General features: G+C 31.2%; 1 protein-coding gene across 7 annotated transcripts in view; it reads left to right on the forward strand.

Annotated features, from left to right (window-relative positions):
- The window catches only part of LOC105201497 (Fanconi anemia group D2 protein homolog), a 194246-nt gene that overhangs the window by 94051 nt on the left and 78007 nt on the right, over positions 1-22188 (forward strand). For 6 of the 7 annotated variants that reach the window (XM_039459785.1, XM_039459783.1, XM_039459782.1 and 3 more), the window contains 4 exons: positions 2472-2805; positions 7860-8175; positions 8471-8677; positions 12696-12984. In XM_039459785.1, the coding sequence (XP_039315719.1) occupies positions 2472-2805; positions 7860-8175; positions 8471-8677; positions 12696-12984 (1146 nt within the window). The remainder of the gene's footprint in view (positions 1-2471; positions 2806-7859; positions 8176-8470; positions 8678-12695; positions 12985-22188) is intronic. The other variant, XM_039459786.1, reaches the window with a different exon arrangement.

Raw genomic sequence — 22188 nt, forward strand, 5'->3', positions numbered from 1 at the left:
GCACACGTACGCACGCACACGTACGCACGCACGCATACGTAACACCACACACTCACACAGGATGTGGCATTTTAACTGTCCTATACGAATATCATGAAAAATACGCAAGATACAAAAAAATGTTTCAGGACAGAAATTGTAGGACTTAAAAATGTTTATTTAACAATTTTATTAGTTTGTTTGGGTAGCATTAGTATTGTTTTCTTGAAGTAATTTAAAAAAAATTACATTTTCTAATTTAATATAAAATAATAAATCTTAACTCTACTTTAATCGAATTAGTTTTTTTGCTCGTGTAATTTTAACGTAACTAAATTAATTTTATAAATCATTGACTTTAACTTAATTTAATTGAAAAAATATTAACTTACCCAATCATGATTTATAACATTTTGTTGTGTTGTCTAGCTAACAAGGAAACTTTCGGAAGTGTCCGCCTCAGATTTAGACGAGCTTTTAATATGTAATACGGAATATAAGGGACACGTATTTTTTTATACGTGCCCAATTTTACTTTTAGGGGGTGAAACATTCCTTTGAAAAAAATCGGTTTTCTTTTTTTTGTAGTGTATATTGTTGAAACTGTAAGAGATAGAAAAAAATATTTTAATTAAAAGTTAAATGGTTTGGAGAGTACTTTATAACAATAATAAATTTTTTTAAATTTTTTTTTAATTTTTTGCTTCACCACTCATCTATTTTTTTACAATTTTTTTTTTAAGTTAAATAAAGTTTATTTTATTACGAATTCAATGATATATGACAAAGTTATGTTACTACATTTTCATTTTCCAAAAATAATTAAAAATCACTTTATAACCCATAGTACGATCCAAATTTTTTGTTCCACTCTCAATCCTCCAAATAAACAACAAAATCGGATTTATTGAAAACCACGAGCAACGAAATCGGAATGACGTAATCAGTCGAGGTATCTCAACTACTTGCATTTTTTTAGTGTTGTACTGACGTACGGCAGTTAGGGGTAGCTTTTGGAGGATCGAGGGTAGAGCAACAAAATCGGATTTGTTGAAAATCACAAGCAACAAATTTGAGGAATTGTAATCAGTTGAGATATCTCATTAATTATCAATTTTATTGCATTGTGCTAACGTACGACTGTTTGGTCGTTTTTTAGGGGTTGGGGGTAGAGCAACATAATTGGAAATTGAACAACTAATTAGCAACAAATTAGTAGAAGAATCTGTATTTTTTATTTTTCTAAATGGCTGTGCTAGCTTTAATTTTAAGCCAGCACAGCCACTATTTTCTCCAAGTCGACTAGAGCAACAAAATATGGAATTGAGCAACAAATTAACAACAAACTTATGTTTGTGTTTTATTCGATTGTTCTACATTGGCTGTGTCAGTAAATATATACTTATGGAGAGGTTTTTAATTATTTTTGGAAAATGGAAATGTCGCAATATAACTTTATCATATACCATTGAATTTCTAATAAAATAAGCTTTATTTTGTTTATAAAAAAATAAAAATTATAAAAAAAAATAAGTAAGTGGTAGGAGAAAGTATACAAAAAAACTAAAAAAAATTTTGTCACTGTTATAAAATACTCTTCAAGTCATTTAACTTTCAATTAGAACATTTTTCTCTATCTCTTACAGTTTCGACGATACATGCTTCAAAAGAAAACCGATTTTTTTCAAAAGGGTGTTTTATCCTCTAAAAGTGAGATTGGGCACGTATAAAAAAATACGTGTCTTTTATTTTGATCTGTACTGCAATGTATTAAACGCTCATCAAAATTGAAGGGGAACGCTTCCCTTGTACACGGACGGGTGCGTGTAAAGCCCGTGTCACACTACAGATTCCCGACTCTGATTTGACTACTAACTCCGACTCCCGACTATAATTCAACAAATAGAGTGATCTCTATTCTTGAGTCGGCAGTCAGAGTCGGGCTTTGCTGTGATTGGTTGAGTTATAGTCGGGAGTCGGAGTTAGTAGTCAAGTCATAGTCGGGAGTCTGTAGTGTGAAACAGGTTTTACATGCATTAAGAGTTGGTTTTTAATTATTTTTGGAAAAGGGAAAAGTCGCATTATAACCTTGTCAAATACCATTGAATTTGTAATAACATAAGCTTTATTTTGCTTATAAAAAGAAATAAAAATTTTCAAAAAAGTAGGTAAATGGTGGGGGAAAAATATAAAAAAATTTAAAAAAATTTTTTATTGTTGTTATAAAGTACTCTTTAAGCCATTCAACTTTTATTTAGAACATTTTTCTCTATCTCTTATAGTTTTGACGATATATGCTCTGAAAGAAAAAAATCGATTTTTTTCAAAGGGGTGTTTTACCCCCTAAAAGTGAAATTGGGCACGTATAAAAAAATACGTGCCCCTTATTTTTATCCATATTACAACATATTAAAAGCTCGTCCAAATCTGAGGCGGATATTTCTGAAGGCTTTTTTATAAAATTGTAAATAATTGCGAGAGGATTGTTACAGGCTTAGAGAAATAATTTTGGGTTTTGTCACGCAAACGGATCCTTTATTGCGAGGACAAGTATTAAAACGTTTAGACACTTTGATATATTTGCAAGGAGAATTAAATATGCTGCTGACATTATGTGACACTAAATATCAACCGCCGCCGTGTTACTTCCATTATTTTCCGTTGCCGCCATTTATAAAAATTGAAAAAAAGATTAGTAAAAAAGGAAAGAAACCTGGAAAAGTAAACAAAATGAACACATCTGTAATGATAGAAAACGAATCCTGGGAGATAGGTTCCACGTTGTGCTCTAAAAATCCAGCATATTTTAGAAAATTTGATGCAAAGGTATGTAAAAGGATGTTTTTCAATATATATACAAGGTACATTTTTTACTTTTATTTTACTTTTATTTTTAACAAATTTTAAAAGCATTTAAAAATTAATGAAGGAGAAAAATTTGCATATTGCAATACAGAAATTTTTCTAATACTTATTATATGCAGTAAATTTGATTATAGCTAGAAGCAGATATTTTGAGAGTAGTTTATTATTAATATGTAGGTATTTTCTTGAATTTTTTCAAACTTTTGATCGCATAATTTTTAACCCTTAAACACATAAGTGAGTCTGGGAGCTTCCCAAAAAAACTTTACTTTAATGCCATTTTATTTTAGTTAAATAATGAAGTTGGTCGATCATAGTAGTCGATAGAGAAGACTTCAAACTTTTTTTCCACCTAGCTCTAATCTTTTTTCTCATTCTGTCTTCACACATTAAGCAATCGAAAATTTAGGGGAATTTTCAATATGTGTTTAAGGGTTAAGTTATAGAACAACTTTTTGAGAGAGAGAGAGAGAGAGAGAGAGAGAGGGGGGGGGAGAGAGAGACTACGTCACTTAGATTTTTGTGTAAGAATTTGAAATGTTATATAAGTTTCTTTAAAAATATGAATTCTTATAAGGGTTTCTTTGGATGCGTTAGGAAGTAGCCCGTCGATTGGAGATTAAAATAAACATTTGTTGAGCGGTTAACAATAAACTTCTTTATTCGAATTACACTGTTTTTTAGATATTTTACTACCAAACGCGATGCGCTACTGTTGCGTACCTTAACCTCAGTCCCTTGCGTCTGCCGTTGGCTCTCCACTTATTGGAAAGCCGGCCGATCTGGCCTTGCCCTCTCGGCAGATTTGTTGTCCACTCGAGAAGGGGCTTGACTGGTTAGCGTTCTCGGTTACTGTGTCATGGTGTCGGCATCACTGATACCGATGGCGTAATATAAACAAATTGTATTTTATAATTAATTGTTTTGTCAGCGGTGGCTTTTGCCACTCGCGACAGAATTATACAATCATGTATTCTAAAATTTCCTTTAATAGTTTATGCAGTAGTGAAAATGTTGCAACGTCATTGTTATTACATTTAAATTATTACTGTAAAAAATTTTTTTTCAATTTTTTTTAAATAAATATTTATCCATATTATAAAAAATATATTTTTAAACAATAAATTATCATTTTTATTGCTTAAAAATTTTTGGGCTATGTAATTTTTAACGGCAAAAAATTACAGAAAAGTGTGCAGAAGCACGTTTGTTAACTATTGATACCAGCGAACAAAGCGGAGTACAAGAGATTTCTAAGCGATGTGATAGTACAGCATATCGATATATCGACCTTCGATTTGTAACGGTTGAATCGCATTTTTATTTAAATTAATTTTATTTCAACATTTTCCTTACATCTCGTTTTTGTATCAATTTAGTTGCCTAATTTTATACCTAAACTATTTAAACATTCTGACTACATAAGCTCTTTGTTAAGACATCCGCAATTATTTCATTTGTATACATTGTACTTTATTTTGCCTGCCTTATATACTCATCTGACGAAATAGTATCGTATATTTATGTGTTTTGACTTGGAATGATAAACTGAATTTTTTGTCAATTTTCCGGCTTCTTGGTTGTTGCAGTAAATGATAATAAAAGGTGATTGGGATTGATTCCATAATTCGATGCCTTGTAGTAATTTTCGAATGTACCTTGCCTTCTTTGCCACTTTGGATAAAACAACGTATTCCGCTTCGGTTGTGGAGAGTGCTGCGGTTTTTTTATTTTTTAGACTTCTTAGCTATTGCTGCACTTGCAAGTTTAAAAACGTAACTTGCGCGGGATTTTTTGTCGCGTACATCATCTCAGTCAGCGTCCACAAAAGTTGTCAATAAATTGGCCTTATGTGCAAAGGTTAGTCTATACTTGTTAGTTCTTTTCAAGTACCTAAGAACTCTTTTAGCCGCTTTCCAAATGTGAAACATTTGGTTCCTGATTGTAACTGCTTAGTACGCTTACAGCATACGTTATATTTAATTGTATTGCAATTACGGCATACAAAAGGCATACCAATTAAACCCCTATATAATTTTTGGTCTATCTGTAGCGTCTCTTTTTCTGCGTCGAATATGATCTTCTATTGGCGTCAGCGCCAGTTTTGCATCGGTCATATTAAATTTAGTCAGTAAGTCCAAATTTGTGCTGATGCATTTCGATGCGCTTCGTGTTTTGCCCTTAACTGAATTTATTCTCGAGACAATACTTTAGCTTTTCCAGATTTTGAATTTGAAATTTACAGCCTAAAAAATTTTTTAATAGTACAAAAAGTTTTGACCTGTTAACAGCCATCAACATAAACGGTGATAATTGTTATTTAATTGTCCTTTTGCATGGTGTAAATACGTGTATCACTATTTACTTCATGTAATCCGAGCTTTTTTAAGACCTTGTTAAGTTTATGGTTTCATTGTCTTCCAGATTATTTTAATCCATAGAGTGATCTAAATTTATAGACACAATCGTTGAATCTTGGCTTCACAAATCTTTGAGGTAGAAGTATGTATACATTTTAATTTAGGTCTCCATACGTGTATGCCATGAGTATGTCAAAGTGATATAAAGTTAAGGCCTATTTTATAACCAAAGCGAATAAAGTTTGTGTTGATTATAGTTACGCCGTTGGCGCATGTTTCCTAGTCAATTCTAGGTTGTTGTGAACATCCCTTCGCTACAAATCATACTTTACGTTCTATTGATTATATTTTATTTTTATCTAGATTATATTTTATTTTTAATAAAACGCCCATATAGATTCAATTGGCGTTTTGTTTGCCGAATATTTTGTATTTCCCATACTTTTATCTTTTCGAGCGCTTTGAATTATAATTTTAGGGCAGACTTCCACGGTTTTCTGTGATTCAGATAATACCTCTTCTGAGGTTGGTTTTGTAAGGACTTCAAAGGCTAACTGAGGCTATTCTATCAGGATTGGCTTTGAATTATATACTTTTTTTGGTCGTCCGGGCGCTTTTGTTCACACTATCCTCGATCTTGCTGGTTCTCTGCGTGCCTCCGTTGCTATCAGTGTACGAAACTCCCCTGAACTTGTGTCTCTTCTTGGTTTGTCGCCTTATTCTTCCGCCTCATCTCTTCGTTTTTGTCTTTACTTGCTACTTTATTGACTATTGTATTTTGTTCTAAGGGATCGCGTTGATTCCGCGTTATTCATTTTTGCTTTATTCATAAATTTTACATCTTTGTTTTCAAGATTCTATGCTTTTAAGATTTTGCTATCTTTTGCAATTTTAACCCTTAAACACATATTGAAAATTCCCCTAGATTTTTGATTGCTTACTGTGTGAAGACGGATTGAGGAAAACGATTTAGGCTAAGTGGAAAAAAAGTTTGAAGTCTCCTCTATCGATTGCCACAACTTTATTACTTAACTAAAATAAAATGGCACGAAAGTAAAGTTTTTTTTGGGAAGGTCTTCCAGACCCACTTATGTATTTAAGGGTTAATATAAAATATTGATTATTAACAAGTTATTTTATAAAAGAAAAATGGGTGCCATATTGCCCCTTTTTCCTTTAATGTTTTTTCGGTATTTTTATTACTTTAGAATCTAGAATAATAAAAGTAATCTAGAGTCTAAATTACTTTTATCACTTTAAATATTATTTAATGTATTAAACTGCGTTTTATAAAATTTTAAGGAGAAAGAATTAAGATAAGTAAATTGTTTACTTAATATATTATTGACAAAAATAGTTGACGAAAATAATTTTTGTGTACTTTTTTGTCAGTATGTCAATCATTATGTCAAGTTTTAGAAATAGGGAAAACCGGGGTAAATCGTTAGACGGGGTAATTCGATAATTGGAAATATCTTTTTATGGGTACATATTAAAAATTTACTTTAAATACTATAAACATGTCCTAACGATGTTGCTAACAAAGTTTTGTTGGCAACAGCATCATATTAAAATCTTAGTAGTAAAAAATGTGTTTTGCGACAGACATAAGTAATTTCTGGTAGTGAGCATTTCTTCGAAATTTAAGTAAGATAGTAAGGTTTTTTTTGAAAACTTTAAATATATCGTGTCTAGTTGAATGCATTTGAAACATTTTGTGTTTATTTTTTGTTGTGATATCTATTTTTATCGATCATACGCAATAATGCGCACAGTTGATGTTGGGTTTATTCGTAATACCGAGCACCGGGGCAATTCGTTAATACTGATTGCAGCGCTTATGGATAACGCTAACCTTACGTTGGCTGCGTTACGAACGTCTGCGCTACGCAGAGTTAAACATTGAGAGAAACTAAAATTTTTCATTGATTTAGTTCAAACTTGATAATATTGTGTATTTTAATACATAGAACATGAATATGAATATAAAATCGTCGCTCTTAAGCAGGTAAAAAGTTATAAAGCGTTAAAGATTGACACTTGTGAGGTTAGGAAATCTGTCACACCGATGGTATAAAAGGACATGCAAACGTGTATGTTTACATTTGTTTTTTGTATACCTATAGTATATCTTTGTTTAAATAAAAGAAAGTTTTAACAGCAGTTTTTTTACAGTTTTTTTAACTTAAAACACAAATTTTGGGATATTCCCAGACTAGTTACAAATTACCCTGGGCTTGGGGCTATTTATAATTCTTGGCATTGGTCGACATTCTTATGTACTTCAAAGCAAGTACATTTCCATGTTCTATCTATACCGGCATTGAAGGGGAAGTCAACTTTTTAAACTGTTTCCCACCCTTCCCCATCTCTCTCCCTCCCCCCCCACCTCTCTCACTCCCTTTCCCTCTCCCCCTCCCCCTCTCTATGAATATAGGACTTAAGACACAAAAGAAAAAAAGGTTTAACGAATAGCCCCGGTTTCCCCTATATCTACTTTGAATCTATCAGTTTTTAATTTTGAACTCAGCAAAAAATTTGAAAAAGTCGCAAAGTTTAGATAGGCTATGTAGGATACAATTATCTTAACATAGGGTAACCTTATATAAAATGCTACATTTATTATGTTTGATAATATTATGTCATAATGTTCAGATAGCCTACCTTTTGGACGTTAAAATAGAAGAGAAATTGTCACAATCCAAAACGCAAGGTATATCGATAAAGCAAGTATGTTTTCTTGTAAAAGAACTTTTGGCTACATTCGAAAATGAACCTTCTGAGTATTATGTGAAAGATTTAATACACGTATTACCAAAAATTTGCTCAAAATTGGATGACGTTGTTGATAGATTAAGACAAGATGATAATTATGATTTTCGAAATGGTGCAAGATTATTGTTGCATCTTCTTACTAGTATTTTCAATTGGAAAGGATTTTCAAGTGTAACATACAACACATTACTACGTGGTATGATATTTTTGTTAACTGATTCTAATTTACACAGTACAGAACATTTCAGCAATGTCTTAGCAACTTTTCAATGTCTCTGCAATGGTTGAAATATCTCAATGTTACTGCAATATCATTGAAACTGTAATGTTGCTGCAGTATTGTTGAAATGTTGTAACATTACAGCAATGTTGTAAAATATCGTCACATTGCTGCAACATTGCTGAAATATTATGTTTTATTCTGTGCTCTATGAGAAGAATGAGACGCATTTCTAACATATATGTATAATATTTATATTGTATATTTTTAGAGGGATTGCGTAATTTGGCTAGACAAGTTAATGAAGAAAATACTCGATTGCGGTCTTGCAAGGAACTTGTTGCAGAATCATACAAATATTTTGAATCGTTATCGGATATTGCAACTGAAATATCATTAGCTACTGCTCTTGTCAACATATGTCAAGCATTAATGAAACATTCTGAGACTTATGTTCAAGAATATAAGGGTAAACATGGTAAGTGTTGCTAGTAAGATACGATCTTACAAAAATCACTTACTTTGTTCTCTCTACTTTGAGTTAAGATTTTTACTACAGATTAAGGTCTATCTCTAGATGCATTTTGGTTGGGTTTGACATTTGCAAGTTTCATAGGAAATCTATTGTTTTGCATTGCGATGCTGTTTATAAATGGCCTCAAATTATCAGTACTACTTTGGCAGTGCATTTTGGGGAAATGCAACAATTTGTTTTTGTTACTGTTTGTACACGTCACAAGTACTAGGTGTTTTTTTTTATGTTTGTTGTTGTATGCCGTTACTTTCTGCGATTCTCATCGATTCTTTTGGTCTCTCCATCATTCCCATTTTTTTCATGGCTGATTATCTTCAATTTCTGGCGAATCTTTTGTCAAGACGAGAAGTCAGCGTTTCCGTCGGATTATCGACCAGACCACTGTCATCGCGATGATGTGTTTGAAAGAGCGGATCAATGTAACCAAGCTCAAGATTCGATAATTTTGTTCTCAGCACCAACACGTGCGAAAAAAAAATGATAGAATGCAGTTACGTAAGCAAATCGGCAGCACGTCCCTTAAAATGCATTGCCAAAGTAGCTGTGATAATTTGGCGCCATTCACAAATAGCACCGCAATGCAAAGCAATAGGCTCTTTTTTTATAATTGGGGAATGCGTTATGCATTTCCGTGTTCTGTGGCCACAGAACACAAGGTATGTGAGGCTCCCGACCTATTAATCTTACCTAACTCCCGCCCTCCTCCCTTTTTTTATTTTTAGTTGGGAAACACCTTTATGGGTCTCCGCACTTGTGGGGGGTATGACAGGATGCGGGGTATGTGAGACTCTCCGACCTAAGCGTGGCCGGCATACTCACTAAAACCCAACTTTTTCCGGCATCTGGGCTCGGGACGGATCACGGGATCGAACTAAGCATGCACCGCGATCCGTCCTAGCCCAAACGGGTCCCCGCCCGAGGGCAGGAACCCCCCTCCGGAGTTAGCGGCCAGAACTCGACCGAAGTCAAGCCCCAGCCGCCCGAACCGGAACGCCGTCGGACCCCCTTGGGAGAGGGCCCTAGGTACGCACTCCCGCGTCCCAAGCCCCGAGACGGGTCAGCCGGGCAACTACCCCGCCGCTGATTCCGCCCGAGGCGTACCTCCTCAACGGTGGGGAGGGTAGGACCCTCTGTCCGGTCTAGCCGGCGCTGTGAGGGTCCCCCCTTTCCACCGTTCCTTCTCAGCTCGGCTCAAACCCTCCCGAGGGTGGGGAGCATGTGTGAGCCATCGCGCCGGCTGCCTCCCCCCGACACCGACACCGACGTAGTCGATGCCGATACCGGGGGAATCTTACCTAACCTAATCTAACCTAGCCAGAATGCATCTAGGAATAGGTCTTAATCTATGGTAAAAATTTTAGCTCCAAGTAGAGGGGACAAAACACGGACTTAGAAATAGAATAACTTATAGGGGTGAAGCACGTTTGCAACTGGGGGGAGGGGGGGCGCCATGTTGGTTTCAAAGATCGCACACATTAAAACATGTACAGTGTATGTGTGAAATAAACAGTACAGAATAATAAAGTTTAAATTTTGTTAATCTTTTATATTAAATTTTTCTTCAATTATTTAATAACATATAATACATTTAGCAATGTAATAAGCTAATATAACAAACATATTAAATAATATTTTACATATAAAAACGAACTAAAAAATAAACTCTGATTAAAATAAAAAATAATAATTTAAAATAATTTTTTTTTGCTTCAATTAAATAAAATATCAACAAACACATACATCAATAGTATCAACAAAGTAAATACTTTTTTATATTAATAAAAATAAAATATTACGTATTAATAAGATTAATATAATTTTTTACCTATGGAAACTCATTTTTATATTTTGTTTTAATATTATCTAAAATTTGTTTTTATATTTGTCTAAAGAATTTGTCGTGAAACATCCTGGTACTGTGCATTTTACTATTTTTATTTTTAAAGAGTGAATTAACGTTGATGAATAAGACGAATGAGTTCGAGTATCTAACTTAACTTTATAGCTGTCACACTAACACAGCGCAAACGGAATGTCACTGATACATATCTATGTATGTTTTTTGAAACTAATATGGCGGAGAACGGTTTTCCTTACATGTCTGAGAGAACACCCTCTCTTGCTTAAAGTAGGATTTTATGCTCCGTCTCTTTATTTCTAAGTTTGTGGGACAAAATAATTGGTTTACTTGTAAGTTTGCTTTAAATAAAACCTGAAGAAGACACACTTAATTTTTTTTTTTTTTAATTCTACTAGAGAGTTTTTAACTCTAGAACATATTATAGAGTCTGGAAGACTTCACTTTTTATAAAATTTTGATTGCTTACCGTATGAAGACGGAATGAGAAAAAAAGCTCAGGTTGAGGGGAAGTGGCTTTGAAGTCTTTATTATTGATCGCTATGGTTGATCAACTTTATTATTGAACTAGAGTTTAAACGGCACGGAAGAAAAGTTTTGTTCCGCCGGTACGGTGTGTTTTAGGTCGAGCTCTTAAAATTCTATTAAATTAAATTAAATTAAATTCTATTAATATAGTATAGTATAAAAATGAAATTTTGAAAACTTTGTTCAATAGAGTTTTTAGAAACAGAATTGAAAGACTGTTATATAGAGTTTTTAAATAATAGAAAAGATCATAATTATTCTAAAATAATAATATGTCAAGAAAGGAACTATAAAGAGATGACGCACAGTAATTGATGCATAGATTTAATGAAACAATTAGTGAAAATTTAAAACATGTTCCAGAATTATAATATGCGACATTACAATCGAAATTGCTCTGTTAATGTATTTAATGTAAACATAGCAAAAAGAAATGAACAAAAGATAGTCAATAAGTCAGAAATTTAACATTAGTTTGCCATATCAGAAGGGTACGACCCTATATTGCTTTTTTACATTGCAGTAACTTTTTTTATAATATAATTTAAAGAATTAGATTGAGATTTTAAAAAATTTAAACCATTTATAGATAGATTAATTCTGCAACATTTTTTTAATCTTGTATTATTTTCTAGTATTATTCTCAACGTGGAAGTGCATGAAACTTTAAAAATGATGTTTGCCTCGTATGACTAAGTTGTAAATTTTTGGCGTTTTGAATATACTTTTATTGGCTGTTAGAGAGTATAAGAATAAATGCGTAAAATTATAGAATTAAAAAAGAATTATTTTAATATTATGTATATATATTATAGTTCGATAAAGAATACATTTTTTTCCCTTGCTCTAATTCTTTATAAACATTTTCAAAATAGTGCATTTTAAATCTTGAGTTAATTGATGTGAAGCGGCAGCGCTCAATACAATGTTAATTAAAATTTTATTTAAAATTATACATTGAAATAATTAAAAAATATGTAAATAATAATGTAAGCATGCATCTTACTCGTTAAAAATAAGAAAGCGTGACATTAAATACTTTTAATGAGTAGCGCTTTGTAGAGGTCATCAAACGATTAATTATTGGAGGTTGTGTCTATGAAGATTTTTTATTAAGATGACAAGATGTACAACATATTAAATTTTCATTTAATTCCAACGAATTCCAATTTCCATAAAGATTATGCTGGGTCCTTTATAAATAAAAATATGGATTTATTATTTTGTCCTAAATTGTTTTACTCAATAGTGATATTATCTTAAAATTACGTAAATAACGATATATAATTTTATTTTTTATTGGGATAAATTTAAAATTAAATTATTTTTATTTAGATAATTATAAGTTATTTAAACGCAACATTAATAATTCACTTATGTATTGTATTGGAACTTGTTTTAACTACGGTTTGTTTTACTTAATCTGCATATAGATTATCGTATTTACTTCTTATAGCTCTTTTTTTGACATGTTTTAGAGTTTTTAAAAAGTTAAAGAAATGATGGGAGCTGCATTCAGGTATCTTATTGAATACTACAAAAATTTTTATAAATTTTTTGTTATATTTATTTTAGCAAAATTAGCGTATGGATTTCTTTGTCTGGAATGGCCAAATGATAAGCATACTGGTCCTCAATATAAATTATCCATTATTCAATTATTAAGTAACTGGTTGGATAACGAACCATCGCCATTAGACACAGTGACGTCAGTTTTGGAATGGTTACCAGATGATATCTGCAATTTTGAAAGTTTGTTAATGAGAATACCTTCTGTGAAGAGAAATATTTTTCACTTGTTATATAAAAAACTATTTGACAGTTTAACTAAAGGTATTAACATATCGTTGTTAACCGTCAACTCGTAAGTATCATTTTATTAATTTTTCTTTTGAAATGTAGAAATGAAATTTTGTTTAAAAAAGTATTTAACTAATTTTATATTAGAACAATAGTAGACTTTTTAAGGCTTTTAGTCACTTATTGCATCAAATACATAAAACTTTTGTTTAGTATACTTAAATGTGAATATTTTTTAGTAGAACATTTATAATCAACGAAATAGATTTATAAAATATATCAAAAGTTTTTTTTGTGTTTCAGTAATTAATAAATATTTAAATATTTGAAATTAAATTATGTTATAAATAAAATGTGAAACAATCCAAAAGCACAGAGATTCAAAAAGAATGAAAAAAGAATGTTGGCTTATGTCGTCAATTCATTGTTTATTTTGAGATGCAAAAGAATTCTTTTTTTGATAAAAGTTCTTTTTACATCTGAAAATGTATTTTGAATTGATGACCTAAGTCTAAATTATTTTTGAACTGTGCAATCTGGGAGGTTATAGTGACAGTTTGTTGAATTGAATTAAATATAATTTTATTCTATTCTGAAATATACAGAGAGTTTTTGATACATTGTATTTTACAAAAGTGTTCTATCAAATGCAAATATTGTTTTAATGAAAAATATTTTTATTTTAATATATTTTGTAAGAATTTTTATTGGTTTTTGCTTCTGGCGTCAATTGAAATATCGGTGATGAATAGTTAGAAGTCTTAACTTTAAGAATAAATTTACGATTAATAAAGAGGCATTCCTGAATGTTTCAACCAGTTTCCTTTGAATAAATTTCTAATAATGAAACTCGTTATGTGCTATACAATAAGAAAAGAATATAAATGGCCAAGTAGCGAGCAAAGGAAACGTTTAATCTGTATAAATTATAATTTAGTTTCTAATAAATTTAGTATAAGTACGAAAATGTTTTGGTTATACTTAGTTTTTATCAACGTTAATAGTCAATCACTAATATACCAATTCATACAATTACATTGTATGAATATTTAACTACAGGCGCAAAAATATTAATGATTTTACGTTAGATAAAACTGACAAGGGAACTGTTACGGGTGTCCAGCACCGATTTGATTTTTCTTGAAATATGTTGTTAAACACGAAAATCTAAGCGACTCATATTTTTTCATATTGGCGGAATCTCATGTTTAGGGGGTGAAGCACTCTTTAAAAAAAAAACGGTATTTCTCTTTCGGGGTGAATATCATCGAAAGAAGAAGAGACAGAAAAAAATTTGTTAACAAAAGTTGTACGGTTTAAAGAATACTTTAAAGTTGTAGAGAAAAAAAATTTGTTTTGTTTAACAAAATACCCTCACCACTCAAAGTTTTTTTCAAAGTTGTCAAATTTTATTATATATGGTTGTATTTGGAAAAAAGTACCTTTAAGGCTCCTAACTTCTCAACCAAGAACTCCGTGTTGACGGTAGCGACATTCCGTCGCGGACAAAATTAGAACTAATACACGTGAAACGTGACAGATTGACGATGAAATGTTATCGTGCATGTTATTTCGTTATTATGTGTTTCATTGTAAAAATGTGACTTGTCTCGTATTTACCAAATTCGTAAAAATGGACCGCGAGTAAAGTTTCTTTGAATTTTATACATAAAAGTACATTTTTTACTCCTTTCAATAGCTATCCGTGTGTTTTCCTGTCTGAATAGGCGTCACTTTACGTGCTTTTTACGATTATTTACTGACTGTTAGGCGGAAAAAGAATAGTGCTTTGAATTGTTAACGAATAAAAACATACAGGATTCTAGGGATTGGAATTCAAAGAAAAAAAGACCAATATCTCAAAGGCGAATTTATTACAGCGGTACAGTTTGTTTTAACGTTCACGTTTTTCATTTTTAATAATAAGATATACAAATAAATTGGTGTTTCTATGGGCTCACCGTTAGCACCGGTAATTGCAGACATAGTGATGCAAGACTTGGAGTCTAAAGTTCTGAATAACATAAAAGTAGTTTTACCGTTTTACGTACGCTATGTGGACGATATCGCTTTGGCGGCACTCACCGAAGCGGTTGATAATATTCTAAATGAATTTAACGAATACCACAACCATCTACAATTTACTATCGAACGGAAAAAGAAACGTAGCCTCAATTTTTTGGATACCTTAATTAGAGTTGAAAACAACACCTTACATACTGACTGGTTCCATAAAGACACCTTCTCAGATAGATACTTATTATCATACTATTCACATCACTCATTTAGCCAAAAAATAGGAACCATTTATAGCATGGTGGATCGGGCTTTGTTATTATCATATCTCCAATACCATAAGAAGAATCTAGAATTTTGCATTAACACTTTACTTGATAACGGCTACTCAATGGAGTTGATTTTTAACAAAATCAACATGAGAATCAAGAAATTGATTAACACGAAATTAAATAACAGAGATTCAGGATCTAATCGACGTGCCGGACACGCTCGTGGAAAGAAAAAAGTTTTTGGTCTTCCCGTACATAAAAGATGTGTCTGAAAAAATATCTACATCTCTGAATAAAGATATAATTAGGCTAGGTTTCAGATATATAAATAAGTTAAATAAGTTTGTTAAAGCACACAAAGATAAGAACATAAAAACAGAATGTAACAACGTTGTCTATAAATTAAATTGTAATGATTGTAACGCTTCGTACGTAGGACAAACGAAAAGAAAACTAAAAACAAGAATTAAAGAACATGTAAACAACATTAAACTCGAAACAGCGAAAATATCTGTTATTAGCGACACAGAGTATATCGGAGTCATTATTTGATTGGGAAAATGTTAAAATCCTTGATTTTGAAACAAATTATTATAAACGTTTGATTTCTAAAATGATACACATTAATAAACAAAAAAATGGTCTTAATCAAAAAACAAATACGGAGCTGTTAGATGATTGTTACAACACTATTTTGAATAAACTGGTCGATATGTAGCAAAGAAAGAATAGGGAATATAATTATAAACAGTGAAATATCTAACTTAGACGCAGGCTCCGCAACACCAAAAGTGTTCAGTCTCCCTTGTCACGCCGATCAATACAGATCGATTGTTATGCGTAAGTTATAAGCGATTAGCGTTAAACATGCCTTACAACGACTTTAACGACGTACCGTAAGTTTCAACTATCTACACAAAATATGTAATTTGATTGACACGGATTTTGTAAAAAACGCTCGTAATGGCTATTTTTAATTTTTATTTTTATTTTTTTTTATTTTTTAAAGTATTAGCGGTTAAAAGTCAATTAATTTGCATGAATCGTATAACAAGAAGAGAGATGTCGACCGAATTTTTTGACATGATTTGTTTCGCGAATTGAAAATCGACGAAGCAATTATAGAAGTTTTGGACCATGCCCAGATAACAAAATGCATAGTGAGTTCATGGAGCGCGCATTCCGTGCGGATTATTTGCACGGTGTGAGCTCACGGTATCCGACAGATGCGTCATCATATGAGAATCATATTGGTCGCACGCGTGCGGTACTTATGCGTGCGAGCGATATGAACCTTAAATGCGTTCTCCAAATGAGACTTATATTACTCGCATGCATACATACGGCATTCAAAAATTCTAATCATTGCCCATTTTTTTCACGTCCCAATCAGTACATAATATTTAAAAAATGTTTTTAAATTTTTTACAATAAAGTTTTTCAAAAATGTTAAAATTAATGGATTCATGCCCTTTTGTACATTAAACACATTTTTTTTAAATATTGAAATTTTTTTCTTAAGAATTCTTTTTCCCAAACTTCCATGCGTTCACCCATTCAAGTTGCGACCACGGTGAACGTTGCTTGATCTCTGTGATCGCTGCAAACCCATCCCTCGTGATGATCTGTAAACACTTTATGCTAATACTTATACATCACTGATAGATCAGGTCAATTTATGTTATCGAAAAGACGAAATATATATAAGGTGTCTAAAAAAAAGGGTCACATATTTTGATAGCAGGTAGTATTAAAACAAGAAGAAAAAGTTTAATTAATGTGGGTTCTAAAACTAATATCTTCAAAGATACAAGTTATTTTATTATTTGAGCTCTTTGTCATTTTCTTATTAGTCGTGTCATCTTTAGAATGTAATGAACAAAGGAATAGGGGAGAGTGGGTTATAATGGGGTTATCTTTTTTCTAGGTGCCTTAAAAAATAAAAAATAAACAAAGAGAGACGAGTCAGACGATTAATCTCGTACTGACGAACTCTCGTATAGCAACAGTAGTAAACAATCTTTTGTTTACTAGGGCTGCTCACATTCGTCAAGGCCTACGCAATGTCGTTTGACTTGTAGTATCTATTGCGAACCAAATGTTAAATATCAGGAGACACATTCTAAAGATGACACGACTAATAAAAAAATGATAAAGAGCTCAAATAACAAAATAGCTTGTATCTTTGAAGATATTAGTTTTAGGACCTATTTTAATTAGACCTTTTCTTCTTGTTTTGATCAATACTACCTGCAAAATATGTGACCCTTTTTTTTAAACACCCTGTATAATTAAACTATATTATTTATATAACTATATATAATAAAATTAATTTTTTACTGATTTTTATAGATGTTATTGAAACATTTTTTAAACAAATTTTAAAATCAATAATTAAAAAATAAATAGCTTAAATGTTAAATAAACAATAAGTAAACATAATTTTATAGAGATGAAAAATAAATAAATAAATTAATATTATATAAACATTAAATAAATATTAATCAAACATTTAAAAAATACTTACTAAAATTATTTTTTAAATTAAATAATTCGTGAAAAATAAATACTTAACCAATATTAAATAAAGATTTAAAAAACGTTTATTTAAAAAAAATAAAAGAAATATTATTTATATATTATTATATAAGGTACTTTATTCCTTGCGGAGTACACTGCGGACCTCCGCTCTGCTTACAAAATTTAAACATTTTATTTTTCGCATCCTATACAACACATGAGAGAGAGAGAGAGAGAGAGAGAAAAAGATCACTCATCCATCCATACATCTACACTCATTCTCCGGACCTCCGTTTCCGCCGCATTTTTCTCTCTTCCTTCCACACTCTCATCCACACCCAACCACCCTCCTCCCTCCCTCATCTCCTCTAATCTCCTCATCCAAATCTCTCCCTCCCCGTCCTCTCCCAAGACCTCCTCCACCATCTCCTGTCATCTCTTTTCAAGCCCCCAATTTGTGCATTCCTCCCATACGTGCTCCCAAGTTTCCATTCCCCCTCCACATATCCTATACTTCTTTTCCTTGTCCCCATCCCATTATCTATTCCCCATCATCCCGTCTACCAGCCTAAACTTCGCCGCTCTCTGCCATCTTTGCTCCTTCCATCTCTTCTTTAGGTACTTTGGCAGCCCCTTACCTTTCACTCTACCATATCATATGTTAAATCTAGAGCCCCTAATTTTCTCTCATCTTTCCTCCTCCTGCTACCTACTCTCTCTTGCCACTACTTCTTCCCCCCTCAGTTCTCCTCCCTCTCTCATCTTTTCTATCTCAATTAGGCTCCAGCTCTTCTCCTCATAAAAATCTCTCCTTTCCTCTTCCCATTTACCCATCACTTTTCCTACCTTCGCCCTCTTTCTTATTTCCTCCAAACACAACCTTGCTAGCTCTCCTCCCCCTCCTTCTCCCAGTTTCTTTTTATAGCTCCATGCCCTTAACCCTGCCCTCCCCCTTAACTTTTCTCTCTGCATTTCCTCTCTCACCATGTACCCCGGCGTATACCTACCAACCCCCAACAATCCACTTCAAGAACCTGTCCTGTATCCTCTCTACCTTCTTTCTTTCCAGCCCCATATCTCTACTCCATATCCCATTACCGTCCAAACCAATCTGTCAAACAACCATATCCTTCTCGACCAATCTTTTTCAAACTTCCTCTTTCCTATCCCCCACACTTTTCTCAACATCACTGCTCCCTTGATAACTCTCTCCTTTATATGTTCTTTCTGACCCCCATTTGCCATCATTACATACCCATAAAAGAAATATTAAATAAATATTAAATTAATATTTAATAAATATTAAATTAATATTTTTGAAATTGTTGTTCCAAATGAAAAATTAATGTAAAATATATAATAAATTAATGTTAAATAAATGTTAAATTATTGTTTTTAGAAAATGTTTTTTAAATAAAAAATTAATGTGAAATAAATGTTAAATTAAAATTGAATAAATATTAAATTAATGTTTTTAAAAAATGTTTTTTTTTAATAAAAAAATAATGTGAAATAAATATTAAATAAATGTGAAATAAACGTTAAATAAATATTTTCCCAAATCATTATTTTAAATATTTAATTAATGTAAAATAAATATTTAATAAATGTTTAATAAATATTTTTGTTATAATGAATTATACAATGAAAAATTAATAATAAATAAATATTAAAAAAACATTAAAAAAATATTGTGTGCTGATTGGGGTACTTTTAATACATTATATTATATATCAATGTTTTTATTTTTTTATGATTTACAAGTAAAGATTAATAATATTATTATTGAGAATATTTTTAGTAAATTAGCATTAAAAGTATTAAAAGCATAAAAAGTACTTGAAATAAATGCGCAAAGATTGGAAGTTTGTATAGTATTTTGTAAATTTATTAATTTAATATAATATATGGGAGGGTTTTGTTTGATCACGTTGCGATTGATCACATCGTGCCTCCATCACATTGTGAGGACATTTTGACGCACTTTTGCATACACAGTGTGATTATCACGTTGTGAGAATAACATGAACTCACGAATTGTTATCTGGGTGGACTTTAAATCCCGGACTAATGTATTTAAGAGCTTCAGGTTGTTTTGAAAATTTTGTTTGCGTTTTGCGTCAATAATGTAAGAAATTCACACTCTGAAGAAGACTCCGTAAAGTCGAAACGTTTATGTCTCAAATTAATAAATAATGGTTATAAGTTATACAAACACTTACACTTTTTTGCTCGTCTTACTGGCCTTTTCAAATAGTTGTTTAACCCTTAAACACGTAAGTGAGTCTAAGAGACCTCATATGAAGTTTTGAACGTTTGCTATGTAAAGACGGAATGAGATAGGAGGTTCGGACCAAGACGTAAAAAAGTTTGAAATCTCCTCTTTCGATTGATATGGTTGATCAACTTTTTTGGTCAACTAGAATTTGAACGGCACGGCAGCAAAGTTTTGTTAGGGTCAATGCGACCCATATAGTGTGTAAGTGAAACTTTTTTTGTGAGTATTTTACATAAAAAAGCTGGACAAAATACGTTCGAACAGGTCGGTTTGCGCATGTTACTCTCATATACTCTGTCTAAAGTTGGAATACTATAAAATGCTGTAGAAAAGGGAGTTTTTCCGAAATATATCATAAAACACCTTAATTTTCAATTTTAGACACGATTTAATAAAAAAAACCTCATATTCGCTTTGTTACATAAGTATATTTTTTAATAGAAATGACAATGATATAATTTTTTTGAAAGTATGAATCTTTAGCTTTAAAACGCCGTATTGTAAAGTTCTTCAAAGTTTTTTGTTGCAAAGATATGATTTTTTTTTTTTAAGTGGATTTTTAGATGCCTAAAAATACCTCATATTCTCCATGTTACATAATTATACTTTTTAAAAGGAATGATTTTGCCAAATTTTATTTTGAAAATGTGACTCTTTAGCTTTAAAACGCCGTATTTGAAAATTCTTAAACATTTTTTGTTGCGATGATATGATTTTTTGAAGGAAAAGTGGATTTTTGACCAATTTTTCATTTTTGCTTAATGGTTTTTCCTTTAACTTCACAATAAATTATTTTTTGGCAATGCCGATTGTGCAGTCACACTCCTGAGATTTCGAACTTTCGCTTAAAAAAAAAAAATTGTAGAAAAATATTGATTGTAATCAAAGCTTATAGCTTTTCAAAGTTGAAAAAGTCTCCCAGACCCAAAAATGTGTTTCCGTATTTTATAGGTTCGGTGTGTTTAATGATTAATTATTATTATTGTATTATTATTATTATTATTATTATCATTGTCATTGTTATTGTCATTATTATTATTTACTAGCTGTGCCCTGCCACGCGTTGCTATGGCTTACAAGGAAAGTTTGACAAGTGTAAAATTCAAAAAAATTTGAAACTTTGTACAAGTTTAAAGTAGATGAATCTAATTACGAAACAATGTTTTTTAGCTGCTGATGTTTGGTTTTAAGGGTGCAGCATTCCCTTAAATAAAATTGGTGTTTACGTTTTCAAGCGAATATCGCCGAAACAATGAGAAATATAAAAAAAATGTTTCCAGCAAAAGTTTTATGGTTTTGAAAGCTCTTTATAATGGCATGATCAAATTTTTCAAAAATGTTAAATTTTTCTAAATACTTCCATCACTTATCTTTTTTTTATTATTTAAATTGTTCTTGCAACTAAATTAAAGTTTATTTCACATAAAATTTAACCATATATGATAAAGATGCGATCCGTAAACGTATTTTTGAGAAATAAACTGATTTGTGCAAACGTGTGAAAAAAAATTTTTTTGATTTTATTTGAAGTTTCTCTAATATTATTTTAAATAATTACGAAATTATAAAATTACAGTTTTTAGCACACAATCAACTTTCTTCAAGATTTTGAAATTTATTTAAATATATTGGTTGGTATAAAAGTGGCTATTTATCAACAGGGCTTAAAAAGTTTGAAAATTCAATTAATTACTGTTATTTTAAAGAAGAAAAACATATACCAAAATGCAGTATTTGTGGTAAAATGGCTTTTATACGTTGTGTATGATACAAAAATTACTTCTGTTTTGTACACTTTTTTGAACATACCATTATTGTAACAATTATATAGAATAAATATCTTAGTTTTGTAAAAAATAAAATATTAAAGCAAGAACAATTTAAATAATAGAAAAAAGATAAGTGGTAGGGGTAAAATTTCTTTATAATGGCATAGAAATTTTTGAAAAATTTAACATTTTCGAAAAATTTGATCATGCCATTATAAAGAGTTTTTGAAACCATGAAACTTTTGCTGGAAACATATTTTTATATTTCTCATTGTTTCAACGATATTCGTTTGAAAATGTAAAAACCGATTTTATTCAAGGGCATGTTGCATCCCTAAAACCAAATATCAACATCTAAAAAAAATTGTTTTGTGATTAGTTTCATCTACTCTAAACTTATACAAAGTTTCAGA

The sequence above is a fragment of the Solenopsis invicta genome, chromosome 2, assembly GCF_016802725.1.
Source record: "Solenopsis invicta isolate M01_SB chromosome 2, UNIL_Sinv_3.0, whole genome shotgun sequence".
Lineage (NCBI taxonomy): Eukaryota > Metazoa > Arthropoda > Insecta > Hymenoptera > Formicidae > Solenopsis > Solenopsis invicta.